General features: G+C 43.3%; 1 protein-coding gene across 1 annotated transcript; it reads right to left on the reverse strand.

Annotated features, from left to right (window-relative positions):
- Window positions 1–285: 285 nt before the first annotated feature.
- Window positions 286–26,194, reverse strand: LOC311121200 (protein Hook homolog 3-like). Its single transcript, XM_084195718.1, has 9 exons — window positions 26,158–26,194; window positions 21,059–21,199; window positions 19,548–19,635; window positions 17,593–17,627; window positions 17,352–17,434; window positions 10,843–11,048; window positions 8,440–8,511; window positions 5,866–6,008; window positions 286–3,731 (listed from the first exon to the last, which is right to left on the reverse strand). The coding sequence occupies exons 2-9, from the start codon at window positions 21,163–21,165 to the stop codon at window positions 3,716–3,718; spliced, it is 750 nt and encodes a 249-aa protein (XP_084051844.1). The 5' UTR covers window positions 21,166–21,199; window positions 26,158–26,194; the 3' UTR covers window positions 286–3,715.
- Between the last annotated feature and the right edge of the window lie 6 nt (window positions 26,195–26,200).

Below are 26,200 nucleotides of genomic sequence, written 5' to 3' on the forward strand. Positions count from 1 at the left end.
CTTATCAAGATGGTAGTATGCTCCTTATCAAGATGGTAGTATGCTCCTTATCAAGATGGTAGTGTTCCTTATCAAGATGGGAACAAGATGAAGCCCAACTCTTCCAGCGTAGAGATTTGTGAGAATGTTAACAGGGAGAAGAAAAAAGGAAATGTTTTGTGGAAAATAATGTTTGTTTGACAGTCATGTTCCCACAGACAATGGTACAATACTTCAGTGGCTTTGAAAGGTCTGAATACTTTTTTTGTCTTACAACATTTTGAACAAATGTCTAGGATAAAAAAACTCAGAGAAATACAAGCTTTATTACAACTTGGTTAACAGCTGTACATGTCAGAGCGTAGGAAGCACATTTTATCAACAAGTTTTACATGGACAGGTAACTATGACCACTAATTTCCTCCTTCACTGTTTATTTCTCCCATACAGTGTGTACATATTATACAAGCAACAATATAAAACTTGGCAAATGGAAAGGTTATTTGCTACTTTATTTTTAATGTAAAATAAGTCATCCTATGAATACAAAATACAGCAACCATAAAACCTGGTGATAAGTTCTGACTGAAAAGCCTCAGTTCTTTAAAAAAAACATGTTTTCTTTTCTACTAGAGGGTTTAGCCTGGGAAAACCAGATTGAACGCTACGCTCACCATTGTTTGAAACATTCAGTCTGAGGTTTATTGTCCTGTGTAGAACACTAGCCTGGTCCCAGATCACTTGTCAAGACAGCACAAACTGATCTGGGACCAGGCTAGGAGACTAACTGATCTGGGACCAGGCTAGGAGACTAACTGATCTGGGACCAGGCTAGGAGACTAACTGATCTGGGACCAGGCTAGGAGACTGACTGATCTGGGACCAGGCTAGGAGACTGACTGATCTGGGACCAGGCTAGGAGACTGACTGATCTGGGACCAGGCTAGGAGACTAACTGATCTGGGACCAGGCTAGGAGACTAACTGATCTGGGACCAGGCTAGGAGACTAACTGATCTGGGACCAGGCAGCAGAAGATCGACCCACTATAATGGACACTACTGAGACCAGTTGTAACTTTAGTAACACTTTACTTATAGCCTGAGGTTATAATGCATTATGATGCAGTTATAATGCATTGTAAGCCTTGTCATAAGCAGGTACGACCCTATTCATGCCTTATCATCTCATACCAGCCTGGATGAAATATGAGCCATTTGGAGTCAGTTGACATGGAGAGACATAGGATATTATCCGACTTATAAAAACATTATAAAAAGGCTCATAGGTGCTTATAACAAGTTATTAAGCATCATATCTACAGAGTAAAGTGTTACCATATTTGTTTTCCGGAGCTACTCTGTTCTGATTAATGGCAAGTGGTTTTTAAACTATGACTGCGTCCCAAAAGGCATCCAGTTCCCTTTGGACCAGGGCCCATAGGGGACCAGGAATCCATGTGGGATGCAGATAGTAGCTCCATGTTCATCAGGAGACATGCAAAAACCAAAACAGGACAGACAGTCAAGACACTACGAAATAATAATCATAATAATGTCAGGAGACCAGTATTTCACACAAGTAGTAAGAGTCATAGAAAGTTCATCAAGTTACATAATAATACGGACAAATCTTTTTGCTTGTGATGTGAAAACGTCAACTGAAAAACAGTATCAGCAACAGGTGAATAAGTCTACATTTACTAGAGAACCAACACTCCCTATCTTACTCACACTGGGTTTGTTTTTTTACACTAAACACTTGAGGCAAAAGCACTTTCGACATGTTCATGAGAACTTGATTGGAAAGATCCTCTGACTTTCTGCCCGTCTCTCCATCGGTGTCCCTCCTGGGTCGTGTTCATTAGGGCACGCTGTACTAAAATGAGAGTTTCCATATTGGACAGGTGGGAGGTAGAACCTCCCTGTTCCAGTCCGTTTTCATTCCATTTGGTGCCTAATGAACACGACCCAGGACATGGTGGCAGTTTTACTACGTAAAGGCTCTATTTTTTTTTTTTCTCAAAAAGGCTCTGTCATGGATCCTATCAATCAGGCTACTGGTTTTTATAAAAAGGTTAGAGACAGGTTTTCCAGATTTAATACAACATAGGAAATGTATGAATCTAAGTTAATACTGCATGTGTAAGTAAAATAAAATAAAACAGGCGTCCATATCCAAGTCATAAAGCCATGGTTAGATAGAGGCTTCTTCTCCCATGACTAACCACCATCTGCAGAGAGAGAGAGAGCTACATATTGTTTTGAAGGTTATTATAAAATAAAGAAGCAAAGCAGGTTATGTCATCATAAAAAAACTTTTAAAAAAAGAAATAAACAGATATGATCATGGAAACTGAAAATGTAGATCTAGACTGATGTACAAAACATTAAGAACACCTGCTCTTTCCACAACACCATCAAACTCAACTCTGGAAGCCAGTTCCACTGCGTTGTTTCATTGTTCCCCTCTAGTCAGGGTCTGATTTAGACCTGGGACACCAGGTGGGTGTAATTAACAGAAAACCAGCAGGCTCCGGACCTCGTAGGGTAAGAGTTGAATACCCCTGACTTAGACTGGCCAGGTGAATCCAGGTGAAAAGCTATGATCCCTTATTGATGTCACTTGTTAAATCCACTTCAAATCAGTATAGATGAAGGGGAGGAGACAGGTTAAAGAAGGGTTTTTAAGCCTTGAGACATGGATTGTGTATGTGTGGACAAGAAAAAAAGATTGAAGTGCCTTTGAACGGGGTATGGTAGTAGGTGCCAGGCGCACCGGTTTGTGTCAAGAACTGCAACGCCGCTGGGTTTTTCCACACTCAACAGTTTCCCGTTTGTATCAAGAATGGTCCACCACCCAAAGGACATCCAGCCAACTTGACACAACTGTGGGAAGCATTGGAGTCAACATGGGGCCAGCATCCCTGTGGAACGCTTTCGACACCTTGTAGAGTCCATGCCCCGACGAATTGAGGCTGTTCTGAGGGCAAAAGGTGGTAGGTGTTCCTAATGTTTGGTATACTCAGTGTATACACATTTGATTAGAGGATCATATTAAACTATAAATAAATAAATTATGATGTTGAGTCGTGCATTTTCCTCTAGAGCCTTGACCCAGTGAACACAAAGCAAAGAGAGAGAAGTGAGTGAAACCCCTAACACAGAGGAAGACTCAGCAGATACACATCAGGGTTTACAGTACAGTAACCATGTATTGCTAGTCACTTGATCATCGTCACTGTCAAAGTCTACAGAGAGCCATTCGGTCACAAGAATAACACTGTCTTCCATGTAATCCTCTCCTAGCACCACACAGTTTTCGTACATGAGGTTTCCTTGACCTTGGACACAGCATCAAGGATCTTTGAGCGAATAGTTGTTTTATTATCCCCAGCCCTAGCGACACGCGCTCCCCATTCCATTCCCCCACTAGAGACTACTGTTGCTATCTCAGGGCGTGACGGTAGAGGTTCAGAAGCACAAGCTGCAAGCAGATGCAGCGGGGTGGGGGAGGTTAGGGTGGCCTCTGAGAGGACGGTGTCCTCTGGGTCTGTAGAGAACACTTTCCCCCTCCTGGGCCTAATCTGGGCCCGCCCGCCCGCCCGGCCGTTAGAGTTGATGGTTAGTGTTGAATTGATGAAGGGTTATTTTTTAGCCTGGCTCAACTCAATATAAATTCATGCAAACGAACAAACGTCAGGTCATGCACACGCCCGTCACCCCTGCCTGCGCTGGTCATGTAATGACATCACTGTGGAGAGGAGAGAGAGAGAGAGAGAGAGAGAGAGAGAGGGAGAGATAGAGCGCGAGCGAGAGAGAGAGAGAGCGCGAGAGAGAGAGAGAGAAAGAGACAGAGAAAGAGACAGAGAGAGAGAGAGAGAGAGAGAGAGAGAGAGAGAAAGAGACAGAGAGAGAGAAAGAGACAGAGAGAGAGAGAGAGAGAGAGAGAGAGAGAGAGAGAGAGAGAGAGAGAGAGAGAGAGAAAGAGACAGAGAGAGAGAAAGAGACAGAGAGAGAGAGAGAGAGAGAGAGAGAGAAAGAGAGAGAGAGAGAGGGAGAGAGAGAAAGAGACAGAGAGAGAGAAAGAGACAGAGAGAGAGAAAGAGACAGAGAGAGAGAGAGAGAGAGAGAGAGAGAGAGAGAGAGAGAGAGAGAGAGAGAGAGAGAGAGAGAGAGAGGGGACAACAACCAGTAATGGGTTTGGTTATAATGATGTAGCAGTAGGATCAAAACAGTCAACATGATAGAGGGTGAATGGAGGAAGGAAGGGTTCAAGCCATGCGGTGTAGAGTTCTCAACAACTGCTGAAGTATTCCTTTAAGATTACATTTGGAAATCAATGTATAGTTTATAATCTACCTCCCTGTATAGTCTATAATCTACCTCCCTGTATAGTTTATAATCTACCTCCCTGTATAGTCTATAATCTACCTCCCTGTATAGTCTATAATCTACCTCCCTGTATAGTCTATAATCTACCTCCCTGTATAGTCTATAATCTACCTCCCTGTATAGTCTATAATCTACCTCCCTGTATAGTCTATAATCTACCTCCCTGTATAGTCTATAATCTACCTCCCTGTATAGTCTATAATCTACCTCCCTGTATAGTTTATAATCTACCTCCCTGTATAGTTTATAATCTACCTCCCTGTATAGTCTATAATCTACCTCCCTGTATAGTCTATAATCTACCTCCCTGTATAGTTTATAATCTACCTCATTGGGGTGGCAGCAGTGGTTATTTTACATGTTTGTATTGCATACCAACCACTTCAATGGCTTTTTACTATGCTGTTCATGCAACATCATAGCCACTGTCTGACTAGTGCATAGATAGTGGATATGGACATGTTAGCATGCAGACGGGTTCATAGTGACATGTTACAGCTGTGTCAGTTGGTAGTGCAGGTGGCTTAGTGGTTAAGAGCGTTGTGCCAGTAACCGAGAGGTCGCTGGTTCTAATCCCCGAGCCGACTAGGTGAAAAAAACAAACATGTAGTGTGGCTCCAGAGGACAAAGTAAAGGACCGTTCGGATAATCAGGAGTATTAATCAATAACTATTCATTCATAAATAATCGATCATGACTACTGGCTGACGTGAGAACAGGAGTATACACGGGAAGAGGTTTCCCTTCATTTCAATCTGTGTGCTGTTCTGTAAATGAAGTATGTGTATAATATCTACACCTATCAGGCAACTACAGCCTGCCTAAAACAAAGTCTAGCTAAGAGACTGAACACACGATACTTAACACATACTATGTAAATATACCAACTGGTTACAAACCCTCTATATAGTGGATCTACCCTCTCCAAAACTAAAGGTAATTCAAGCAACAGATATTCAAATGTTCTCCGTTTTTCTTCATAAGGGTTCAAATACAACCAACTGCTACCAACTTGTGAAAATTGCATCTCTGCTCACATCCTTGTGTTACATAGAAACAGGAAAACAGTTCATAGATAGGAGGATTCCTGACAGAAGATGACTAGAACAGTAACATTGTTTTACAGAAATGTGCATAATAGTAGTAGTAATAATAATAATAATAATAATAATAATAATAATAATAAATCCAGGTAGTCCAGATTTAAAGAGAGACTGAAGGACTGAGGAGGAGAACAAAGGAGAGTAGAGGTTTAACCTGAACCACTCCAGTGAACGCTGTCTGGATTACTGAGCTGAGCCGACATCCATAGAACCGGACTGTCTGTGTGTGTCTGATGGACATCTGGAGGGTCAGGGGTCGAGGAAAAAGGGTCAGGTAGGGGCAAGGGTGCCATGTCTACCCGGCGCCGTGGTGGTACCTGGCCTGGAGGGTCGGGGGGGTCAAAGGTCAGGGGAAGGGTCAGGGGTGAAGGGTCGTGGCGCCATGTCTACCTGGCGGTGGCGGACTGGGGTCCCGGGTAACCGGGGTAGGAGCGGCGTGTGCTGGTAGCCTGTCTCTGGCGGGCCAGGAAGGACTGTCCTGAACCCGTACTGGCCAGACGGTCCTCTGCTGCCTTCTTCTGGAGAGCCATACCCTGTGGGGACAGACACAGTGGGAGGGTCACTCAGTGGCTTCACTAAGACCTTGGTTAGATCCCCTGCGTCTGCCATGTGTGAGTTTTCTCATTTTTGAATCAAAACACTGAAGCAAGCACCACGATACCTTGCTTTTTATATCCATGGAGTTTTAATTTCAAGTGGCATAGGAAATCCTACAGCGCCCTCTAGTGTTTGAGATGAGTAACAATGTAATATCAAAGATTTTTATAACTAACCCAAGATTGACCACAGCCTGTTGTTTCTAATGGGAGCAAATTAATCGTAGTGGGCAGAACAAGCAATGAGGGCCAGAGCCAAGCACGAGCTAGCGAGATCCTATTGGAACGGTCTAGCATGTATTTGCATATTTCCGTTAGGGATCGCCTACTCTGTGAAGTGTGCATGTGCGATAACTAAATTCACCCTTGTACTCCTTGTAAACAATGCAATTTATTGAAACTCTGGCAAAAGGGTAAAGTCTACAAAACGTAGTCCACTCTGTTCATAACAGATTGAAGTTTTGGGAACAGAAAACTGTATTGAGATCAAATGTTCGATGAGAAAATGTGCAGAATGTCGTCCAGGAATCCATCTCGCTCCATCTTCTCCCACTGCCAGCCACCGGGCTTCCTCTCAACACCATATTTGGTAGTGAGTGGAAACGTCAAACGGATGGGTTCAGATTTATTTATACATCCGGTGAAACATCTGTGGTAATAAAGTGCTGGTACAATATAAAAACTCACCGTGTTTTACCAGGCAGACAATATGGGTGTTTTTCAGTATCCGAGCACTTCTACCCCCAAGCCATAAGACTCCTGAACAGCTAATCATGGCTACCCGGACTATTTGCACTGCCCCCCCACCCCATCCTTTTTACGCTGCTGCTACTCTGTTAATTATTTATGCATAGTCACACTACCTCAACTAGCCGGTGCCCCCGCACATTGACTCTGCACCGGTACCCCCCTGTATATAGCCTCCCTACTGTTATTCTATTTTACTTCTGCTCTTTTTTCTCAACACTTTTTTTGTTGTTGTTTTATTTTAACTTTTTTTGTTAAAAATAAATGCACTGTTGGTTAAGGGCTGTAAGTAAGCATTTCACTGTAATGTCTGCACCTGTTGTATTCGGCGCATGTGACCAATAAAATTTGATTTGATTTGATTTGATGGTAGGCGCATGAGTCCAAATCCAAGTATGTGAAATGGAGCACGGATGGCCCTTCTCGGATGGGTACGGATGGCACTTCTCGGATGGGTCCGCCGCTTGGAGCACGGATGGCCCTTCTCGGATGGGTACGGATGGCACTTCTCGGATGGGTCCGCCGCTTGGAGCACGGATGGCCCTTCTCGGATGGGTACGGATGGCACTTCTCGGATGGGTACGGATGGCCCTTCTCGGATGGGTACGGATGGCCCTTCTCGGATGGGTACGGATGGCCCTTCTCGGATGGGTACGGATGGCCCTTCTCGGATGGGTTCGCCGCTTGGACACATTTTGAAGCATGGGTTGATGCAAGCTTCATCGAAAAGTATGGACAGAAAGATGACGCAGCCACGTAAAAAAAAACGTAAAATGTATTGAAATCAACGGAGGCCATTATTTGAGCTGAAGAGAGAGAAAATACACTCCGATTTCAGAATGAAATGTTGCCTATTCACATCTCCATATGTTGCCTGACTACAGTATTTTATCTTGATACGTTAATAAATACATTCTGTGTTAATTTGGGCATGTCTACCTGCCTACAATACCCACTGTAGTGTTCGTAGATCGCAAGACAATAGTAAGTCAATAGGGCCAACTGGCTAGCTACTACTGTTAGCTAACTACCACTGTTAGCTAGCTACTACTGTTAGCTAACTACTACTGTTAGCAAGCTACTACTGTTAGCTAACTACTACTGTTAGCAAGCTACTACTGTTAGCTAGCTACTACTGTTAGCTAACTACTACTGTTAGCAAGCCAGATAGCCACAAAGAATCGGTAGCAAGCTACACACGAATAATTGACATCTACCTTGCATAACATTAGTTTTAGGTCATTTTTGCCTATAAAACTATCTGATTAGCTACATTATTATGATTCACATATAGCTAGCTGATAATTATGAAGTAAAACGTTTGCTTTGTGTATATCTTGTTTGGTCTCTATTGTTGCCATTGTCCTGGCTGGAAGAAGCTTCAGTGAATGGGGAGGTGCAGCGTGAGGTAATACAGTAGTGCTTCTCAAATGGAATATTTTATGCGTTCTCCACACTCCTCACAAGAACAGACTCGAGAGAACGTCCTCGGGGCATGCACTTGTTGCATGAGAGAGTGTGGAGAAGGGTAGTGTGTATACTGAGAAACCCCCTATGAGTTTGAGTACGATGACTAAATATAAATGTAATATAGTGCAGGTCCCAATATAAAAAAACTCACCATGTTGTACCAGGCAGACACTATGAGTTTCTCCTCCTGGTCTCTCTGGGCCTTGGTCTTGTCATAGTCTTTCTGTAGAGGGAGATCAACAGAGGAACAGTAGTAAACTGGGTTGAGTTGGTCTTGTCATAGTCTTTCTGTAGAGGGAGATCAACAGAGGAACAGTAGTAAACTGGGTTTAGTCTGACGGAGTACGGTGACATTGAGGGTAAATGTAGAGTTAGTATCAGACTTGGGATAACTATATTTTTTAAACTACGCTTTATGGAAAGTGACTCATTTCTGGGGGGGGGGGGGGACAAATAATTACTTTGGAGGTGACTACAATTATTTGAATACAGATCCCCAAAAAAATGACTACTTTTTAAAAACCATTTGAATACAGATCTTAGAAAGTGACTACTTCAAAAAAATATTTGAATACAGATCTCAGTAAGCGACTACTTTTCAGAAACGATTGGATTGGCTGCTTTCAACTAACGGCAAGGCTGTATCTGGAACTGCATGTTGAAGGTAGAAATATAATGAATAGAACACAATCTCCTATACTATTCCAATCTGACAGTCATATTGGATCTACACTATGTATTTCTATCTGAACATTCTGTAAATGTCCATTCTCCTGAATATCCATTGCCGCAGGTGTACACAATCAATTCAAACCAATTAACCAATGATATTTTGTACAGGTAAGTAGAAATACGTTGTGACGCTCAACTACTGTATGACACTTTCAACATGCCACTAAAAAGGTCGAAAGCCATTTGCAAACAGCAAGTTAGATGCTTAGCAAAAACAACTTTGAATGTCTTTGTCCATCTGAGGATAAGTGTTTTTGTTTCAAACACACACACTGTACCATCTATAAAGGGACAGTTTACTCAGAATACAAACTAACATGATTTTCCACCTACCTTGGGCTGTAGTTGATTCAAGGCAGTTTTGGGATAATTAGTTTCCTTTCGACTCTTAATAGCCATATTTTGTTACTGTTAGCATTCCCAGTAACACTTAACATTAAACTGTTCTTGTGCCTCTGTAATAAAACTCGAATTGCTTTTGGAGAAACATTTTATTTGGCATTTTATTGCATTTTAATTGCATAGCAATGAGCTGAGAGTTTTTGTAAGAGGAATAGTGACTGTTCCTTATTCCACTGAGGTAATAACTCCATTATTATGACATCATAAAGACATTTACAAAGTCCCATGTGACAACCATGTCTTTGTGTCATCATCACAACCTTATAAACATGTATAAAAACGTAAAATGTCAAGTGTTACTGTATTACTTTATGTCACACATTATGAAAATATATGTGTTAGTCATTTTGAAGCTGCAGAAGGGATCTACTCTAATGCGGAGGTGATTCCATGTCCCTCAGGTATTTCATTCTGGGCTATATTAAGATTCATATCGGAGAGTCGTCCAAACCATGTGCTTGTGAGCATAGATTTATTCAACTAACTGTTGTCGTTTTTTTTGGTTCTTCATCAAATATTTGACAGTCATCAAATAATGTTCTGTTTTTTTCCCCAAATAACTTTCATTTATTCAAATACCTTCAAATATTATTTGGTTTTCTGAGACCTGTATTTGAATATCAGAGAAACTAGATGCCTTTAGTTGAAACTCTTTATAAACTGTATTCGACTACCTCGATTATTTGAAAAGTTGGTATTTTCAAATAAACTACAAAATACTATTTTCTGCCAAGGTCTGGTTGGTATTACCACCATCCCCTCCTCCATCCCCTCCCCAACCCTAACCCCTCCTCCATCCCCACTCCCCTCTCCTCCATCCCATCCCCTCCCCAACCCTAACCCCTCCTCCATCCCCTCCCCAACCCTAACCCCTCCTCCATCCCCTCCCCAACCCTAACCCCTCCTCCATCCCCTCCCCAACCCTAACCCCTCCTCCATCCCCTCCCCAACCCTAACCCCTCCTCCATCCCCAACCTTAACCCCTCCCCTCTCCTCCTCCCTCCCCAACCCTAACCCCTCCCCAACCCTATGGAGTTAGACAAACATTTTAATAGGCTAATAGCTTAGTCTTATTTTGAGTAGCATGTGAGGTATTTATAATATCATACATGATAAATATTACTGTCCCCTACACCTACCCCAATCCTAACCCCTCCTCCACCCTCCATCCTATCCCCTCCTCTAAACCCTCCCCTCTCCTCCTCCCCCCCTCCCTCCCTCCCTCCCTCCATCCCCTCACCAACCCCTACCCTAACCCCTCCTCCCTCCATCCCCTCACCAACCCTAACCCCTACACCCTAACCCCTCATACCTCCAGAGTGCAGAATCCTCTCCTTCTCCTGCAGCTGGTTCTTCAAGGTCTGGACCTAACCCTACCTCCTACATCCTAACCCCTACACCCTAACCCAGCCCCTCCTACCTCCAGAGAGTGCAGCATCCTATCCTTCTCCTGCAGCTGGTTCTTCAAGGTCTGGACCTCTGGTGCTGAGCCCTGGTTCTGTTTAGGGTCCAGGGTCCGGATAACACTCTTGGCCTTCTCCAGGTACTTCTTATATCTCTCCTCCATCTGCTTCATGTCTTCATCCTTCTTCTTTAAGGCCTCTTCCAGTTCCTCTACTTTCTGGGCTGGAAGGAGAGACAAAACAAAGACTAAGTTAATAGAAATTCACGAGTTGGTAACAGATTGAGAATTTACAGCTAAATCATTTTGGACAAAAGCATCTGCCTAGTCTAAATTGTATATATTTGTTCTCACCCACAATCATACATTAGACCTTGTCATCATAGGCGAGCTTGCCATCTCTGACCTCACTGAAACCTAATAATCCACCAGGTCCACCTACTACTGAAACCTAATAATCCACCAGGTCCACCTACTGAAACCTAATAATCCACCAGGTCCACCTACTGAAACCTAATAATCCACCAGGTCCACCTACTACTGAAACCTAATAATCCACCAGGTCCACCTACTACTGAAACCTAATAATCCACCAGGTCCACCTACTACTGAAACCTAATAATCCACCAGGTCCACCTACTACTGAAACCTAATAATCCACCAGGTCCACCTACTACTGAAACCTAATAATCCACCAGGTCCACCTACTACTGAAACCTAATAATCCACCAGGTCCACCTACTACTGAAACCTAATAATCCACCAGGTCCACCTACTACTGAAACCTAATAATCCACCAGGTCCACCTACTACTGAAACCTAATAATCCACCAGGTCCACCTACTACTGAAACCTAATAATCCACCAGGTCCACCTACTACGGAAACCTAATAATCCACCAGGTCCACCTACTACTGAAACCTAATAATCCACCAGGTCCACCTACTACTGAAACCTAATAATCCACCAGGTCCACCTACTGAAACCTAATAATCCACCAGGTCCACCTACTGAAACCTAATAATCCACCAGGTCCACCTACTACTGAAACCTAATAATCCACCAGGTCCACCTACTACTGAAACCTAATAATCCACCAGGTCCACCTACTACTGAAACCTAATAATCCACCAGGTCCACCTACTACTGAAACCTAATAATCCACCAGGTCCACCTACTACTGAAACCTAATAATCCACCAGGTCCACCTACTACTGAAACCTAATAATCCACCAGGTCCACCTACTACTGAAACCTAATAATCCACCAGGTCCACCTACTACTCAAACCTAATAATCCACCAGGTCCACCTACTACTGAAACCTAATAATCCACCAGGTCCACCTACTACTGAAACCTAATAATCCACCAGGTCCACCTACTACTGAAACCTAATAATCCACCAGGTCCACCTACTACTGAAACCTAATAATCCACCAGGTCCACCTACTACTGAAACCTAATAATCCACCAGGTCCACCTACTGAAACCTAATAATCCACCAGGTCCACCTACTACTGAAACCTAATAATCCACCAGGTCCACCTACTGAAACCTAATAATCCACCAGGTCCACCTACTACTGAAACCTAATAATCCACCAGGTCCACCTACTACTGAAACCTAATAATCCACCAGGTCCACCTACTGAAACCTAATAATCCACCAGGTCCACCTACTACTCAAACCTAATAATCCACCAGGTCCACCTACTACTCAAACCTAATAATCCACCAGGTCCACCTACTACTCAAACCTAATAATCCACCAGGTCCACCTACTGAAACCTAATAATCCACCAGGTCCACCTACTACTCAAACCTAATAATCCACCAGGTCCACCTACTACTCAAACCTAATAATCCACCAGGTCCACCTACTACTGAAACCTAATAATCCACCAGGTCCACCTACTACTGAAACCTAATAATCCACCAGGTCCACCTACTACTGAAACCTAATAATCCACCAGGTCCACCTACTACTCAAACCTAATAATCCACCAGGTCCACCTACTACTCAAACCTAATAATCCACCAGGTCCACCTACTACTCAAACCTAATAATCCACCAGGTCCACCTACTGAAACCTAATAATCCACCAGGTCCACCTACTACTGAAACCTAATAATCCACCAGGTCCACCTACTACTCAAACCTAATAATCCACCAGGTCCACCTACTACTCAAACCTAATAATCCACCAGGTCCACCTACTACTCAAACCTAATAATCCACCAGGTCCACCTACTACTCAAACCTAATAATCCACCAGGTCCACCTACTGAAACCTAATAATCCACCAGGTCCACCTACTACTCAAACCTAATAATCCACCAGGTCCACCTACTACTCAAACCTAATAATCCACCAGGTCCACCTACTACTCAAACCTAATAATCCACCAGGTCCACCTACTGAAACCTAATAATCCACCAGGTGCACCTACTACTCAAACCTAATAATCCACCAGGTGCACCTACTACTCAAACCTAATAATCCACCAGGTCCACCTACTACTCAAACCTAATAATCCACCAGGTCCACCTACTACTGAAACCTAATAATCCACCAGGTCCACCTACTACTGAAACCTAATAATCCACCAGGTCCACCTACTACTGAAACCTAATAATCCACCAGGTCCACCTACTACTCAAACCTAATAATCCACCAGGTCCACCTACTACTGAAACCTAATAATCCACCAGGTCCACCTACTACTCAAACCTAATAATCCACCAGGTCCACCTACTACTGAAACCTAATAATCCACCAGGTCCACCTACTACTCAAACCTAATAATCCACCAGGTCCACCTACTACTGAAACCTAATAATCCACCAGGTCCACCTACTACTGAAACCTAATAATCCACCAGGTCCACCTACTACTCAAACCTAATAATCCACCAGGTCCACCTACTACTCAAACCTAATAATCCACCAGGTCCACCTACTACTCAAACCTAATAATCCACCAGGTCCACCTACTACTGAAACCTAATAATCCACCAGGTCCACCTACTACTCAAACCTAATAATCCACCAGGTCCACCTACTACTCAAACCTAATAATCCACCAGGTCCACCTACTACTCAAACCTAATAATCCACCAGGTCCACCTACTACTCAAACCTAATAATCCACCAGGTCCACCTACTGAAACCTAATAATCCACCAGGTCCACCTACTACTGAAACCTAATAATCCACCAGGTCCACCTACTACTCAAACCTAATAATCCACCAGGTCCACCTACTACTGAAACCTAATAATCCACCAGGTCCACCTACTACTCAAACCTAATAATCCACCAGGTCCACCTACTACTGAAACCTAATAATCCACCAGGTCCACCTACTACTCAAACCTAATAATCCACCAGGTCCACCTACTACTGAAACCTAATAATCCACCAGGTCCACCTACTACTCAAACCTAATAATCCACCAGGTCCACCTACTACTGAAACCTAATAATCCACCAGGTCCACCTACTGAAACCTAATAATCCACCAGGTCCACCTACTACTGAAACCTAATAATCCACCAGGTCCACCTACTGAAACCTAATAATCCACCAGGTCCACCTACTACTGAAACCTAATAATCCACCAGGTCCACCTACTGAAACCTAATAATACACCAGGTCCACCTACTACTCAAACCTAATAATCCACCAGGTCCACCTACTACTCAAACCTAATAATCCACCAGGTCCACCTACTACTCAAACCTAATAATCCACCAGGTCCACCTACTGAAACCTAATAATCCACCAGGTCCACCTACTACTGAAACCTAATAATCCACCAGGTCCACCTACTACTCAAACCTAATAATCCACCAGGTCCACCTACTACTCAAACCTAATAATCCACCAGGTCCACCTACTACTCAAACCTAATAATCCACCAGGTCCACCTACTACTGAAACCTAATAATCCACCAGGTCCACCTACTGAAACCTAATAATCCACCAGGTCCACCTACTACTCAAACCTAATAATCCACCAGGTCCACCTACTACTCAAACCTAATAATCCACCAGGTCCACCTACTACTCAAACCTAATAATCCACCAGGTCCACCTACTGAAACCTAATAATCCACCAGGTCCACCTACTACTGAAACCTAATAATCCACCAGGTCCACCTACTACTCAAACCTAATAATCCACCAGGTCCACCTACTACTGAAACCTAATAATCCACCAGGTCCACCTACTACTCAAACCTAATAATCCACCAGGTCCACCTACTACTGAAACCTAATAATCCACCAGGTCCACCTACTACTCAAACCTAATAATCCACCAGGTCCACCTACTACTGAAACCTAATAATCCACCAGGTCCACCTACTACTCAAACCTAATAATCCAACAGGTCCACCTACTACTGAAACCTAATAATCCACCAGGTCCACCTACTACTGAAACCTAATAATCCACCAGGTCCACCTACTACTGAAACCTAATAATCCACCAGGTCCACCTACTACTGAAACCTAATAATCCACCAGGTCCACCTACTACTCAAACCTAATAATCCACCAGGTCCACCTACTACTGAAACCTAATAATCCACCAGGTCCACCTACTACTGAAACCTAATAATCCACCAGGTCCACCTACTACTCAAACCTAATAATCCACCAGGTCCACCTACTACTCAAACCTAATAATCCACCAGGTCCACCTACTACTGAAACCTAATAATCCACCAGGTCCACCTACTACTGAAACCTAATAATCCACCAGGTCCACCTACTGAAACCTAATAATCCACATTTACTAATCCATGCCACCTCTTTTCCACCATTAATTACCTACTCAAACCAGCTGTCACCCATCAACGCTGCAACCACAGAGGACTGCGGAAGATTCTCCACCTACTTCTTCTAAAAGATTAACATCCTAAGGAGTGGAATCTGCCCACATCACCCCCATTCTAGCCTCTATCCACTGGCTACCCATCCAAATCAGAATCAACTTAAAAATCCTCATGTTACTCCTCAAAACTCAACACCTCTGGTCCCCAATACCTCAGTGAACTCATCAGCCCCAAACAGACTTCACGGTCACTCAGGTCAAATGATCAAAGACTCTTAAGGACACGCTTAAAAACTATGGGTGACCGAGCATTCTGCTGTCTCGGCCCCGGCTCTGGAACGAGCTCACTGCCTCTAAATCAGAGCTCAAGAGTCACTTCTTCAAACTGGCTTTCACTTAATATGATCCATGTTGTGGTGTCTATTGGTCTTCTACTACAGAGTTATATTGGTCTTCTACTATAGAGATCTATTGGTCTTCTACTACTACTATGTCTCCCGAGTGGCGCAGTGGTCTAAGGCACTGCATCGCAGTGCTAGCTGTGCCATTAGAGATCCTGGTTCGTATCCAGGCTCTGTCGTAGCCGGCTGCGACCGGGAGACCCATGGGGCGACGCACAATTGGCCCAGCGTCGTCCAGGGTAGGGGAGGGAATGGCCGGCAGGGGATGTAGCTCAGTTGGTAGAGCATGGCGTTTGCAACGCCAGGGTTGTGGGTTCGATAAAATAATGTATGTGCTAACTGTAAGTCACTCTGGATAAGAGCGTCTGCTAAAAATGACTAAAATGTAAAAATGTTAAAAAAAATATACAGAGTTCTATTGGTCTTCTACTACAGAGTTCTATTGGTCTTCTACTACAGAGTTCTATTGGTCTTCTACTACAGAGTTATATTGGTCTTCTACTACAGAGTTCTATTGGTCTTCTACTACAGAGTTCTATTGGTCTTCTACTACAGAGTTCTATTGGTCTTCTACTACAGAGTTCTATTGGTCTTCTACTATAGAGTTCTATTGGTCTTCTACTACAGAGTTCTATTAGTCTTCTACTACAGAGTTCTATTGATCTTCTACTATAGTTTAGAGTTCTATTGGTCTTCTACTATAGTTTAGAGTTCTATTGGTCTTCTACTATAGATTAGAGTTCTATTGGTCTTCTACTATAGTTTAGAGTTCTATTGGTCTTCTACTATAGATTAGAGTTCTATTGGTCTTCTACTATAGATTAGAGTTCTATTGGTCTTCTATTACAGATTAGAGTTCTATTGGTCTTCTACTATATAGTTCTATTGGTCTTCTACTACAGAGTTCTATTGGTCTTCTACTACAGAGTTCTATTGGTCTTCTACTACAGATTAGAGTTCTATTGGTCTTCTACTATAGATTAGAGTTCTATTGGTCTTCTATTACAGATTAGAGTTCTATTGGTCTTCTACTATATAGTTCTATTGGTCTTCTACTACAGATTAGAGTTCTATTGGTCTCTCCTGTATCTTGTATAGTGCTAGACCGCTAGCTATCTTCATGTTTTTAGTCCTTTTATTAAATATGTTTTATTTTAATGGTTGCTTTCAATGTAAAGAGCTTTGTGATTTATATCTGTGAATGAAAAGCGCTCTACGAATGTCATTTATTATTATATTATATATTTTAAATTCACAAGTTCAATCAGAAGTAATAAATGAATAACTTACAGCTAGAGGTGTACTTGGGCTCCAAGTCATCGATGTACGCAGTCTTCTTCTGCAGTTCACTGTTCACTTCACGCAACTTCTCCCTTTTAGATCAGCATTAGAAACGGCACATAATCAGTCAGGTCATCACTTGTAATGTGCAAAAACAAACAAGCATTATGTTCAATCGATCTGACCAAACTTCAATCTTCAATTAACAAAAAAATCATTAACATTTAACAACAGTTCAAATGTTACTTACATGTGTGCATCATTTTTCTTCTTCAGAATGATTGACTAAAAAATCCAAATACAAAATGTTGGTTGTAGTAATTTCATCAGAGGGCATTGTAAAGCACTAATGATGTCATGTAGGCCTATACAGCGGTGAATGTTCACTTTGCTGATTCAACATGTTAAAGACATTGAGATATATAATAATAATAATAATAATAATATGCCATTTAGCAGACGCTTTTATCCAAAGCGACTTACAGTCATGCGCGCATACATTTTTACGTATGGGTGGTCCCGGGGATCGAACCCACTACCCTGGCATTACAAGCGCCATGCTCTACCAATTGAGATATTACATATCATACTGTATGGATTGGAATTATGTTACAATACACATATTTGATGTTGCCATATTGATTTTCAGGTTTTGATTACTGGGAAGACAATGAAAGGGTACTGGAAATGATACTGTATGTTCCTTCCATTTCTAAAAACGCCATGTATGAACAGATTAAGCAGTTAAGATGCATATCTCATGTGGTATGACATAAGAGTGTAGCTAGGAAACAAAGCTCCTATAGAGATTAGCAGCACCCTCATTTCAATCTAGGCCACCAGCATGTACTGTAGATTGAAAAGGCAATTCTTGAAGGGATGCTTCGGGATGTTATCTACTTCCCCAGAGTCAGATGAACTCCTGGATAACATTTTCATGTCTCTGCGTGCAGTTTGAAGGAAGTTGCTGACTAGCACTAGCGCAATTGTTAACTAGCGTTAGCGCAATGACTGGAAGTCTATGGGTATCTGCTAGCATGCTAGTACATACCCATAGACTTCCTAGTCATTGCGCTAACGCTAGTTAGCTTTGGCTCGCAAAACTACCTCCAACTTCCTTCATACTGGACACAGAGACATTAAATGGTATCCACGAGTTCATCTGACTCTGGGGGAAGTAGATAACATCCCGAAGTATCCCTTTAAGCACTAATATAACTATAATAGAATTAAACTATTACACCTTGTCACTATGAGCAGCGAGGTAAGGTGTCTAACTAGGATTGATCTGCAAGCTATACTTACAACCGCCTGAGGGGGGAAGCAGAATTAAAGAGAAAATAAGGGTGATTTAATGCAGGACAAAACACCCAGAGAAGACAAGAGGGAGAACGAAAGAGAGAGAGAGAAGCATTTCAGTTAGGTTAGTCATGCAGTGAGGAGAGAAAGACAGGAGCCGCTATTCACATGACCTGACCTTTAACCTCCTAACGGGGTAGGCTGGCAGGACAACCAACCAATGACTTCCCAACGCTACAACATGAGTAAGACGACATAACAGAACACACACAACAACACAGTGTTAGAATGTTAGTGAGACATGACAACACATCCAGGTAGTTTATGAGTTGTTATGACTTATGAGGACAATGAAACAGACTAGTATTAGTAACTTGTTGCTTTATTTTCTCATCAGTAAAAGGTCTTCTGGGCCAGGTAAGAGAATGATTATGAACTGACATGATGTGGCAGTAAGATCCTCCTCATCAGGATCTAACGTTAACAACCACATGGCACGACAGGATGTCGTGGGTTCTGTAGTTTAATGTGAACACCCACATAGCACGACAGGATGTCGTGGGTTCTGTAGTTTAATGTGAACACCCACATAGCACGACAGGATGTCGTGGGTTCTGTAGTTTAATGTGAACACCCACATAGCACGACAGGATGTCGTGGGTTCTGTAGTTTAATGTGAACACCCACATAGCACGACAGGATGTCGTGGGTTCTGTAGTTTAATGTGAACACCCACATAGCACGACAGGATGTCGTGGGTTCTGTAGTTTAATGTGAACACCCACATAGCACGACAGGATGTCGTGGGTTCTGTAGTTTCCAGTTCTTTAAAATAACCGCTCCGATAGTTGTAATGTAATACGATCAGGAGTTAATCTGATCTGAGATCAGTGTAGCGGTACTCACGTCGTCTGCTTTGGAGCCCTGTTCCTGAAGACTCCTCTGCAGATCCTCCACCTGACTCTGACCCTGAATCAGTCTCTGGTTCGCTAGTCTGGAACACACAGACACCATTAAATCACTGAATTTCAGTCAAATACACTTTATCTAGTCCTTGGCCTATATCCTAATCTGACTTTGGTGCAGGTCATGTTGTTCCAAACATTACCATCTCTGGTAAACACACACTATATCAAATAAAATCTAAGTTTATTTGTCACATGCACAGGATTATGCATGTGACAAATGCACAGGATTATGGTTCATTGTTTAGCTAGCTAAACAATGAACCATAATCCCAACTCATAATACCATGCACCATGCATGAATCTGCAAGTAGGTAAAGCTAACCAACTAGGTTCAATGTTAGCTAACATTAGGCTATAACTAGCAATGCAAAAGTCTTTCTGAGATACGAAAAAAAATACCCAAATGTCCCCACAAGGATAGTAAAACAAGGAAGATTCTCCCTGGTGGGAACATTTCCCAAGTCCCCATGACGACAAAGGCTATTTTAAGCTTAGGGGTTCGGTTTAGGCTTAGGGTTACAATTAGGGTAAGGGGTTAGTGATTAGGTTTAGGGTTATGGTTATGCTTAGGGAAAATAGGAATTTGAATGGAAATTAATTTTAGGTCCCCACGAGGATAGAAGAACATAATGTGTGTGTATGTCTGTGTAGTGTGTGTCTGTGTAGTGTGTGTCTGTGTAGTGTGTGTCTGTGTAGTGTGTGTCTGTGTAGTGTGTGTCTGTAGTTGTGTGTCTGTAGTTGTGTCTGTGTAGTGTCTGTCTGTGTACTTGTGTCTGTGTACGTGTGTCTGTGTAGTGTCTGTCTGTGTACTTGTGTCTGTGTACTTGTGTCTGTGTACTTGTGTCTGTGTACTTGTGTGTCTGTGTAGTTGTGTGTCTGTGTAGTTGTGTGTATGTGTAGTGTGTGTCTGTGTAGTTGTGTGTCTGTGTAGTGTGTGTCTGTGTAGTGTGTGTCTGTGTAGTGTGTGTCTGTGTAGTGTGTGTCTGTGTAGTGTGTGTCTGTGTAGTTGTGTGTCTGTGTAGTTGTGTGTCTGTGTAGTTGTGTGTGTCTGTGTAGTTGTGTGTCTGTGTAGTGTGTGTCTGTGTAGTGTGTGTCTGTGTAGTGTGTGTCTGTGTAGTGTGTGTCTGTGTAGTGTGTGTCTGTGTAGTGTGTGTCTGTGTGTCTGTGTAGTGTGTGTCTGTGTGTCTGTGTAGTGTGTGTCTGTGTAGTGTGTGTCTGTGTAGTGTGTGTCTGTGTAGTGTGTGTCTGTGTAGTGTGTGTCTGTGTAGTGTGTGTCTGTGTAGTGTGTGTCTGTGTAGTGTGTGTCTGTGTAGTGTGTGTCTGTGTAGTGTGTGTCTGTGTAGTGTGTGTCTGTGTAGTTGTGTGTCTGTGTAGTTGTGTGTATGTGTAGTGTGTGTATGTTTAGTTGTGTCTGTGTAGTGTGTGTCTGTGTAGTGTGTGCGCGCGAACCTGTTTTCTGTCTCCAGTTCATTCTTCCTCCTGTTGGCGTCCTCCAGTAAGCTCTGCAGCAGAGCGATCTTCTCATTGTCAGAACCCTCCTGGGCCAGCTTCAACATGTTGTTCTCATGCTGCAGTCTGATCAGCCTCTCTCTGGAACAGAGGACCACCACAACACATTACTGTCTGATCAGCCTCTCTCTGGAACAGAGGACCACCACAACACATTACTGTCTGGAACAGAGGACCACCACAACACATTACTGTCCGATCAGCCTCTCTCTGGAACAGAGGACCACCACAACACATTACTGTCTGATCAGCCTCTCTCTGGAACAGAGGACCACCACAACACATTACTGTCTGGAACAGAGGACCACCACAACACATTACTGTCCGATCAGCCTCTCTCTGGAACAGAGGACCACCACAACACATTACTGTCTGATCAGCCTCTCTCTGGAACAGAGGACCACCACAACACATTACTGTCTGATCAGCCTCTCTCTGGAACAGAGGACCACCACAACACATTACTGTCTGATCAGCCTCTCTCTGGAACAGAGGACCACCACAACACATTACTGTCTGGAACAGAGGACCACCACAACACATTACTGTCTGGAACAGAGGACCACCACAACACATTACTGTCTGATCAGCCTCTCTCTGGAACAGAGGACCACCACAACACATTACTGTCTGATCAGCCTCTCTCTGGAACAGAGGACCACCACAACACATTACTGTCTGATCAGCCTCTCTCTGGAACAGAGGACCACCACAACACATTACTGTCTGATCAGCCTCTCTCTGGAACAGAGGACCACCACAACACATTACTGTCTGATCAGCCTCTCTCTGGAACAGAGGACCACCACAACACATTACTGTCTGATCAGCCTCTCTCTGGAACAGAGGACCACCACAACACATTACTGTCTGATCAGCCTCTCTCTGGAACAGAGGACCACCACAACACATTACTGTCCGATCAGCCTCTCTCTGGAACAGAGGACCACCACAACACATTACTGTCTGATGGGGCAGCAGGTAGCTTAGTGGTTAAGAGCGTTGTGCCAGTAACCGAAAGGTCGCTGGTTCTAATCCCTGAGCCGACTAGGTGAAAAATCTGTCGATGTGCCCTTGAGCAAGGCACTTAACCCTAATTGCTCCTGTAAGTCGCTCTGGATAAGAGCGTCTGCTAAATGACTAAAATGTAAATGATCAGCCTCTCTCTGGAACAGAACACAGGGCCAGATTAACATGTAGAAATGTGACAAATGGACACATAAAAATAAAAATAAAGAAAACAATCAGTTTTCCGTTAAAACGATAAGAAGAATTCATAACATTTCAGGTGAATTCATAATGCAGAACATGCTATTGCGTATGACTCACAGTGGGTCCCTTTCAGATGCACCTGTACTACCATTACCTCCATTCCACCTCGCAAAGTGAAATGAATAGGCTGGGATCTGTTATACACAAGAGACTGAAGAATGAACTCATTAGCGCAGAAAAGAGCAGGCGAGACAACGCATGGGAGAGAGAACAGGCAGAAACAACGGTCATCTGTATCTGGCAATGTCTTGTCTTACATGCATCGCTAATTAATCAAAAGAAGCCTAAAGTTCACATCTTCCTCTCTGGTTTTATTTCAATGACACAACTCTCCCCAGGCCCTTACAGCCGATCGTCTAGTTAGGATATAACATGGGAAATTATAGGTTTTGTGATAAAACTGCACATTTTGATTTACGTTTTGTTTTTCGGTTAGGGATTTTTTTTTCTTAACGTTAACGATCCCAATTTTGTTTAAAGGTTTTAGTACCCGCAGAACACCAGTCTCAACGTCAACAGATATAGCCCCTGGTTCTCCTCATACTTGACTGCCCTTGACCAGCACAAAAACATTTGGATGTAGTCTATCACAGTGCCATCCGTTTTGTCTCCAAAGCCCCATATACTACCCACCACTGTGACCTGTACGCTCTTGTTGGCTGGCCCTCACTACATATTCGTCACCAAACCCACTGGCTCCAGGTCATCTATAAATCACTGCTGGCAAAGAAAAAGTAATATCTCAGACTGGCCAATAAAAATAAAAGATTAAGACGTGCAAAAGAACACAGACACTGGACTTTTTCTTTGCAACTCTGCCTAGAAGGTCAGCATCCCCGAGTCGCCTCTTCACTGTTGATGTTGAGACTGGTGTTTTGCGGGTACTATTTAATGAAGCTGCCAGTTGAGGACCTGTGAGGCGTCTGTTTCTCAAACTAAACACTAATGTATTTGTCCTCTTGCTTAGTTGTGCACCGGGGCCTCCCACTCCTCTTTCTATTCTGATTAGAGCCAGTTTGCGCTGTTCTGTGAACTGAGTAGTACACAGCGTTGTACGACATCTTCAGTTTCTTGGCAATTTCTCGCATGGACTAGCCTTCATTTCTCAGAACATGAATAGACTGACGTGTTTCAGAAGAAAGTTATTTGTTTCTGGCCATTTTGAGCCTGTAATTGAACCCACAATTGCTGATGCTCCAGATACTCGACAAGTCTCAAGAAGGCCAGTTTTATTGCTTCTTTAATCAGCACAACAGTTTTCAGCTGTGCTAACATAATTGCAAAAGGGTTTTCTAATGATCAATTAGCCTTTTAAAATGATAAACCTGGATTAGCAAACACAACGTGCCATTGGAACACAGGACTGATGGTTGCTGATAATGGGCCTCTGTACGCCTATGTAGATATTCAACAAAAAAAAATATCAGCCGTTTCCAGCTACAATAGCCATTTACAACATGAACAATGTCTACACTGTTTTTCAGATCAATTTATTTAAAATTGACAAAGAAACTGCTTTTCTTTCGAAAACAAGGACATTTCTAAGTGACCCCAAACTTTTGAACGGTAGTGTATGTGTTCATCTCACCATCTTTTCCCAATGCCAAGCCAGTCTGTCTTATTTGCAATGAAAATGTCACCGTTTGCAAATAATTCAATCTCAGACGTCATTATGAATCTAAGCAAAGTGGCCTTTCCCTCCCCAGACAGGACGTAGAAACACTGAAGCGTTAACTGCAAGCTACACACCACTGCTTTTTTTGGGCTGACATATTCTGTCACTTAAAACGGATTCAATCTGACAGTTACAAGGAAGAGGGTCAACAGTCGTGGTGGAACAACATGAGACCTTTACTAGGAAGCTTGAGTTGTTGGATTTGGTACTTGTCATCTGGAAGACTAATGCACTCCAGCACACTGAAGAAAACGACAGGCAGAGGGACCAGGCCGCGGCATTATCACAGAGGACAGGCAGAGGGACCAGGCCGCGGCATTATCACAGAGGACAGGCAGAGGGACCAGGCCGCAGCATTATCACAGAGGACAGGCAGAGGGACCAGGCCGCAGCATTATCACAGAGGACAGGCAGAGGGACCAGGCCGCAGCATTATCACAGAGGACAGGCAGAGGGACCAGGCCGCGGCATTATCACAGAGGACAGGCAGAGGGACCAGGCCGCAGCATTATCACAGAGGACAGGCAGAGGGACCAGGCCGCAGCATTGTCACAGAGGTGATGGAAGATTTCATTAAGCAGCTGAGGGACAACTTCTCCACCAGATTAGAGGACTATAGCATGCCCAAGGATATCATTGTGTTTGTACGTGATCCTCTCACAGTTCTATAGTACATTACCCAGCAGGCTACTAATCAGTCTATAATACATTACCTAGTCAGGCCACTCATCAGTCTATAATACATTACCCAGCCAGGCCACTCATCAGTCTATAATACATTACCTAGCCAGGCCACTCATCAGTCTATAATACATTACCCAGCCAGGCCACTCATCAGTCTATAATACATTACCTAGCCAGGCCACTCATCAGTATATAATACATTACCTAGCCAGGCCACTCATCAGTCTATAATACATTACCTAGCCAGGCCACTCATCAGTCTATAATACATTACCTAGCCAGGCCACTCATCAGCCTTATACAGAGCACAAAAAGAAAGGTCTTGAAGCCCTAATCATACACTATATGTACCAAAGTTTGTGGACACCCCTTCAAATTAGTGAATTCGGCTATTTCAGCCACACCCGTTGCTGACAGGTGTGTAAAATCGAGCACACAGCCATGCAATCTCCATAGACAAACATTGGCAGTAGAATGGCCGTACTGAAGAACTCAGTGACTTTCAACGTGGCACCGTCATAGGATGCCACATTTCCAACAAGTCAGTTCGTCAAATTCCTGCCCTGCTAGAGCTGCCCCGGTCAACTGTAAGTACTGTTATTGTGAAGTGGAATCACGCTTCACCATCTGGCAGTCCGACGGACAAATCTGGGTTTGGCTGATGCCAGGAGAACGCTACCTTCCCCAATGCATAGTGCCAACTGTAAAGTTTGGTGGAGGAGGAATAATGGTCTGGGGCTGTTTTGCATGGTTCGGCCAGGCCATCAAAACCTTTGGGATGAATTGGACCGCCCGACTGCGAGCAGGACTAATCGCCCAACATCAGTGCCCGACCTCACTAATGCTCTTGTGGCTGAATGGAAGCAAGTCCCCGCAGCAATGTTCCAACATCTAGTGGAAAGCCTTCCCAGAAGAGTGGAGGCTGTTATAGCAGCAAAGGGGGGGACCAACTCCATATTAATGGCCATGATTTTGGAATGAGATGCAGGTGTCCACATACTTTTGGTCATGTAGTGTATCTGGCTGTGCAGAATGGAGAATGTCAACCGACTAGAGAGGAAGCGGCCAGAGAAGAAGAGAGAAGTATAATTGGTTTAGTGTATTTCTTTGAAGTGGTCACAAAGTTAATGAGCATTGAGAAGGATTTATTAACATATGGGTATCTAACGGAAACAGAGTACTAATCTTTGAAATGTTTAGACAGTATGATAACAGATAACACACGTCCGTGTGAGGACTGGGTGTAAATAAACACAACAGAAAAATGGTAGATTTCAACATTCCTCGCAGCACGAAAGAGCCTGTTGGATGAAAGTAAACATTGTGTGAGCTGCATTATGGGTGAATGTAATATGCAGGATTCAGGTCTGGGGGGCTGTGGAATGTGTGGGGGCTCAACAAATCATACCTGATCTCTGGGGTGACGATCTCTGCAGCCAGCGAATCAGAGC

The sequence above is a fragment of the Coregonus lavaretus genome (assembly GCF_964263955.1).
Source record: "Coregonus lavaretus genome assembly, contig: HAP1_SCAFFOLD_3367, whole genome shotgun sequence".
In the NCBI taxonomy this organism is placed as follows: Eukaryota; Metazoa; Chordata; class Actinopteri; order Salmoniformes; family Salmonidae; genus Coregonus; species Coregonus lavaretus.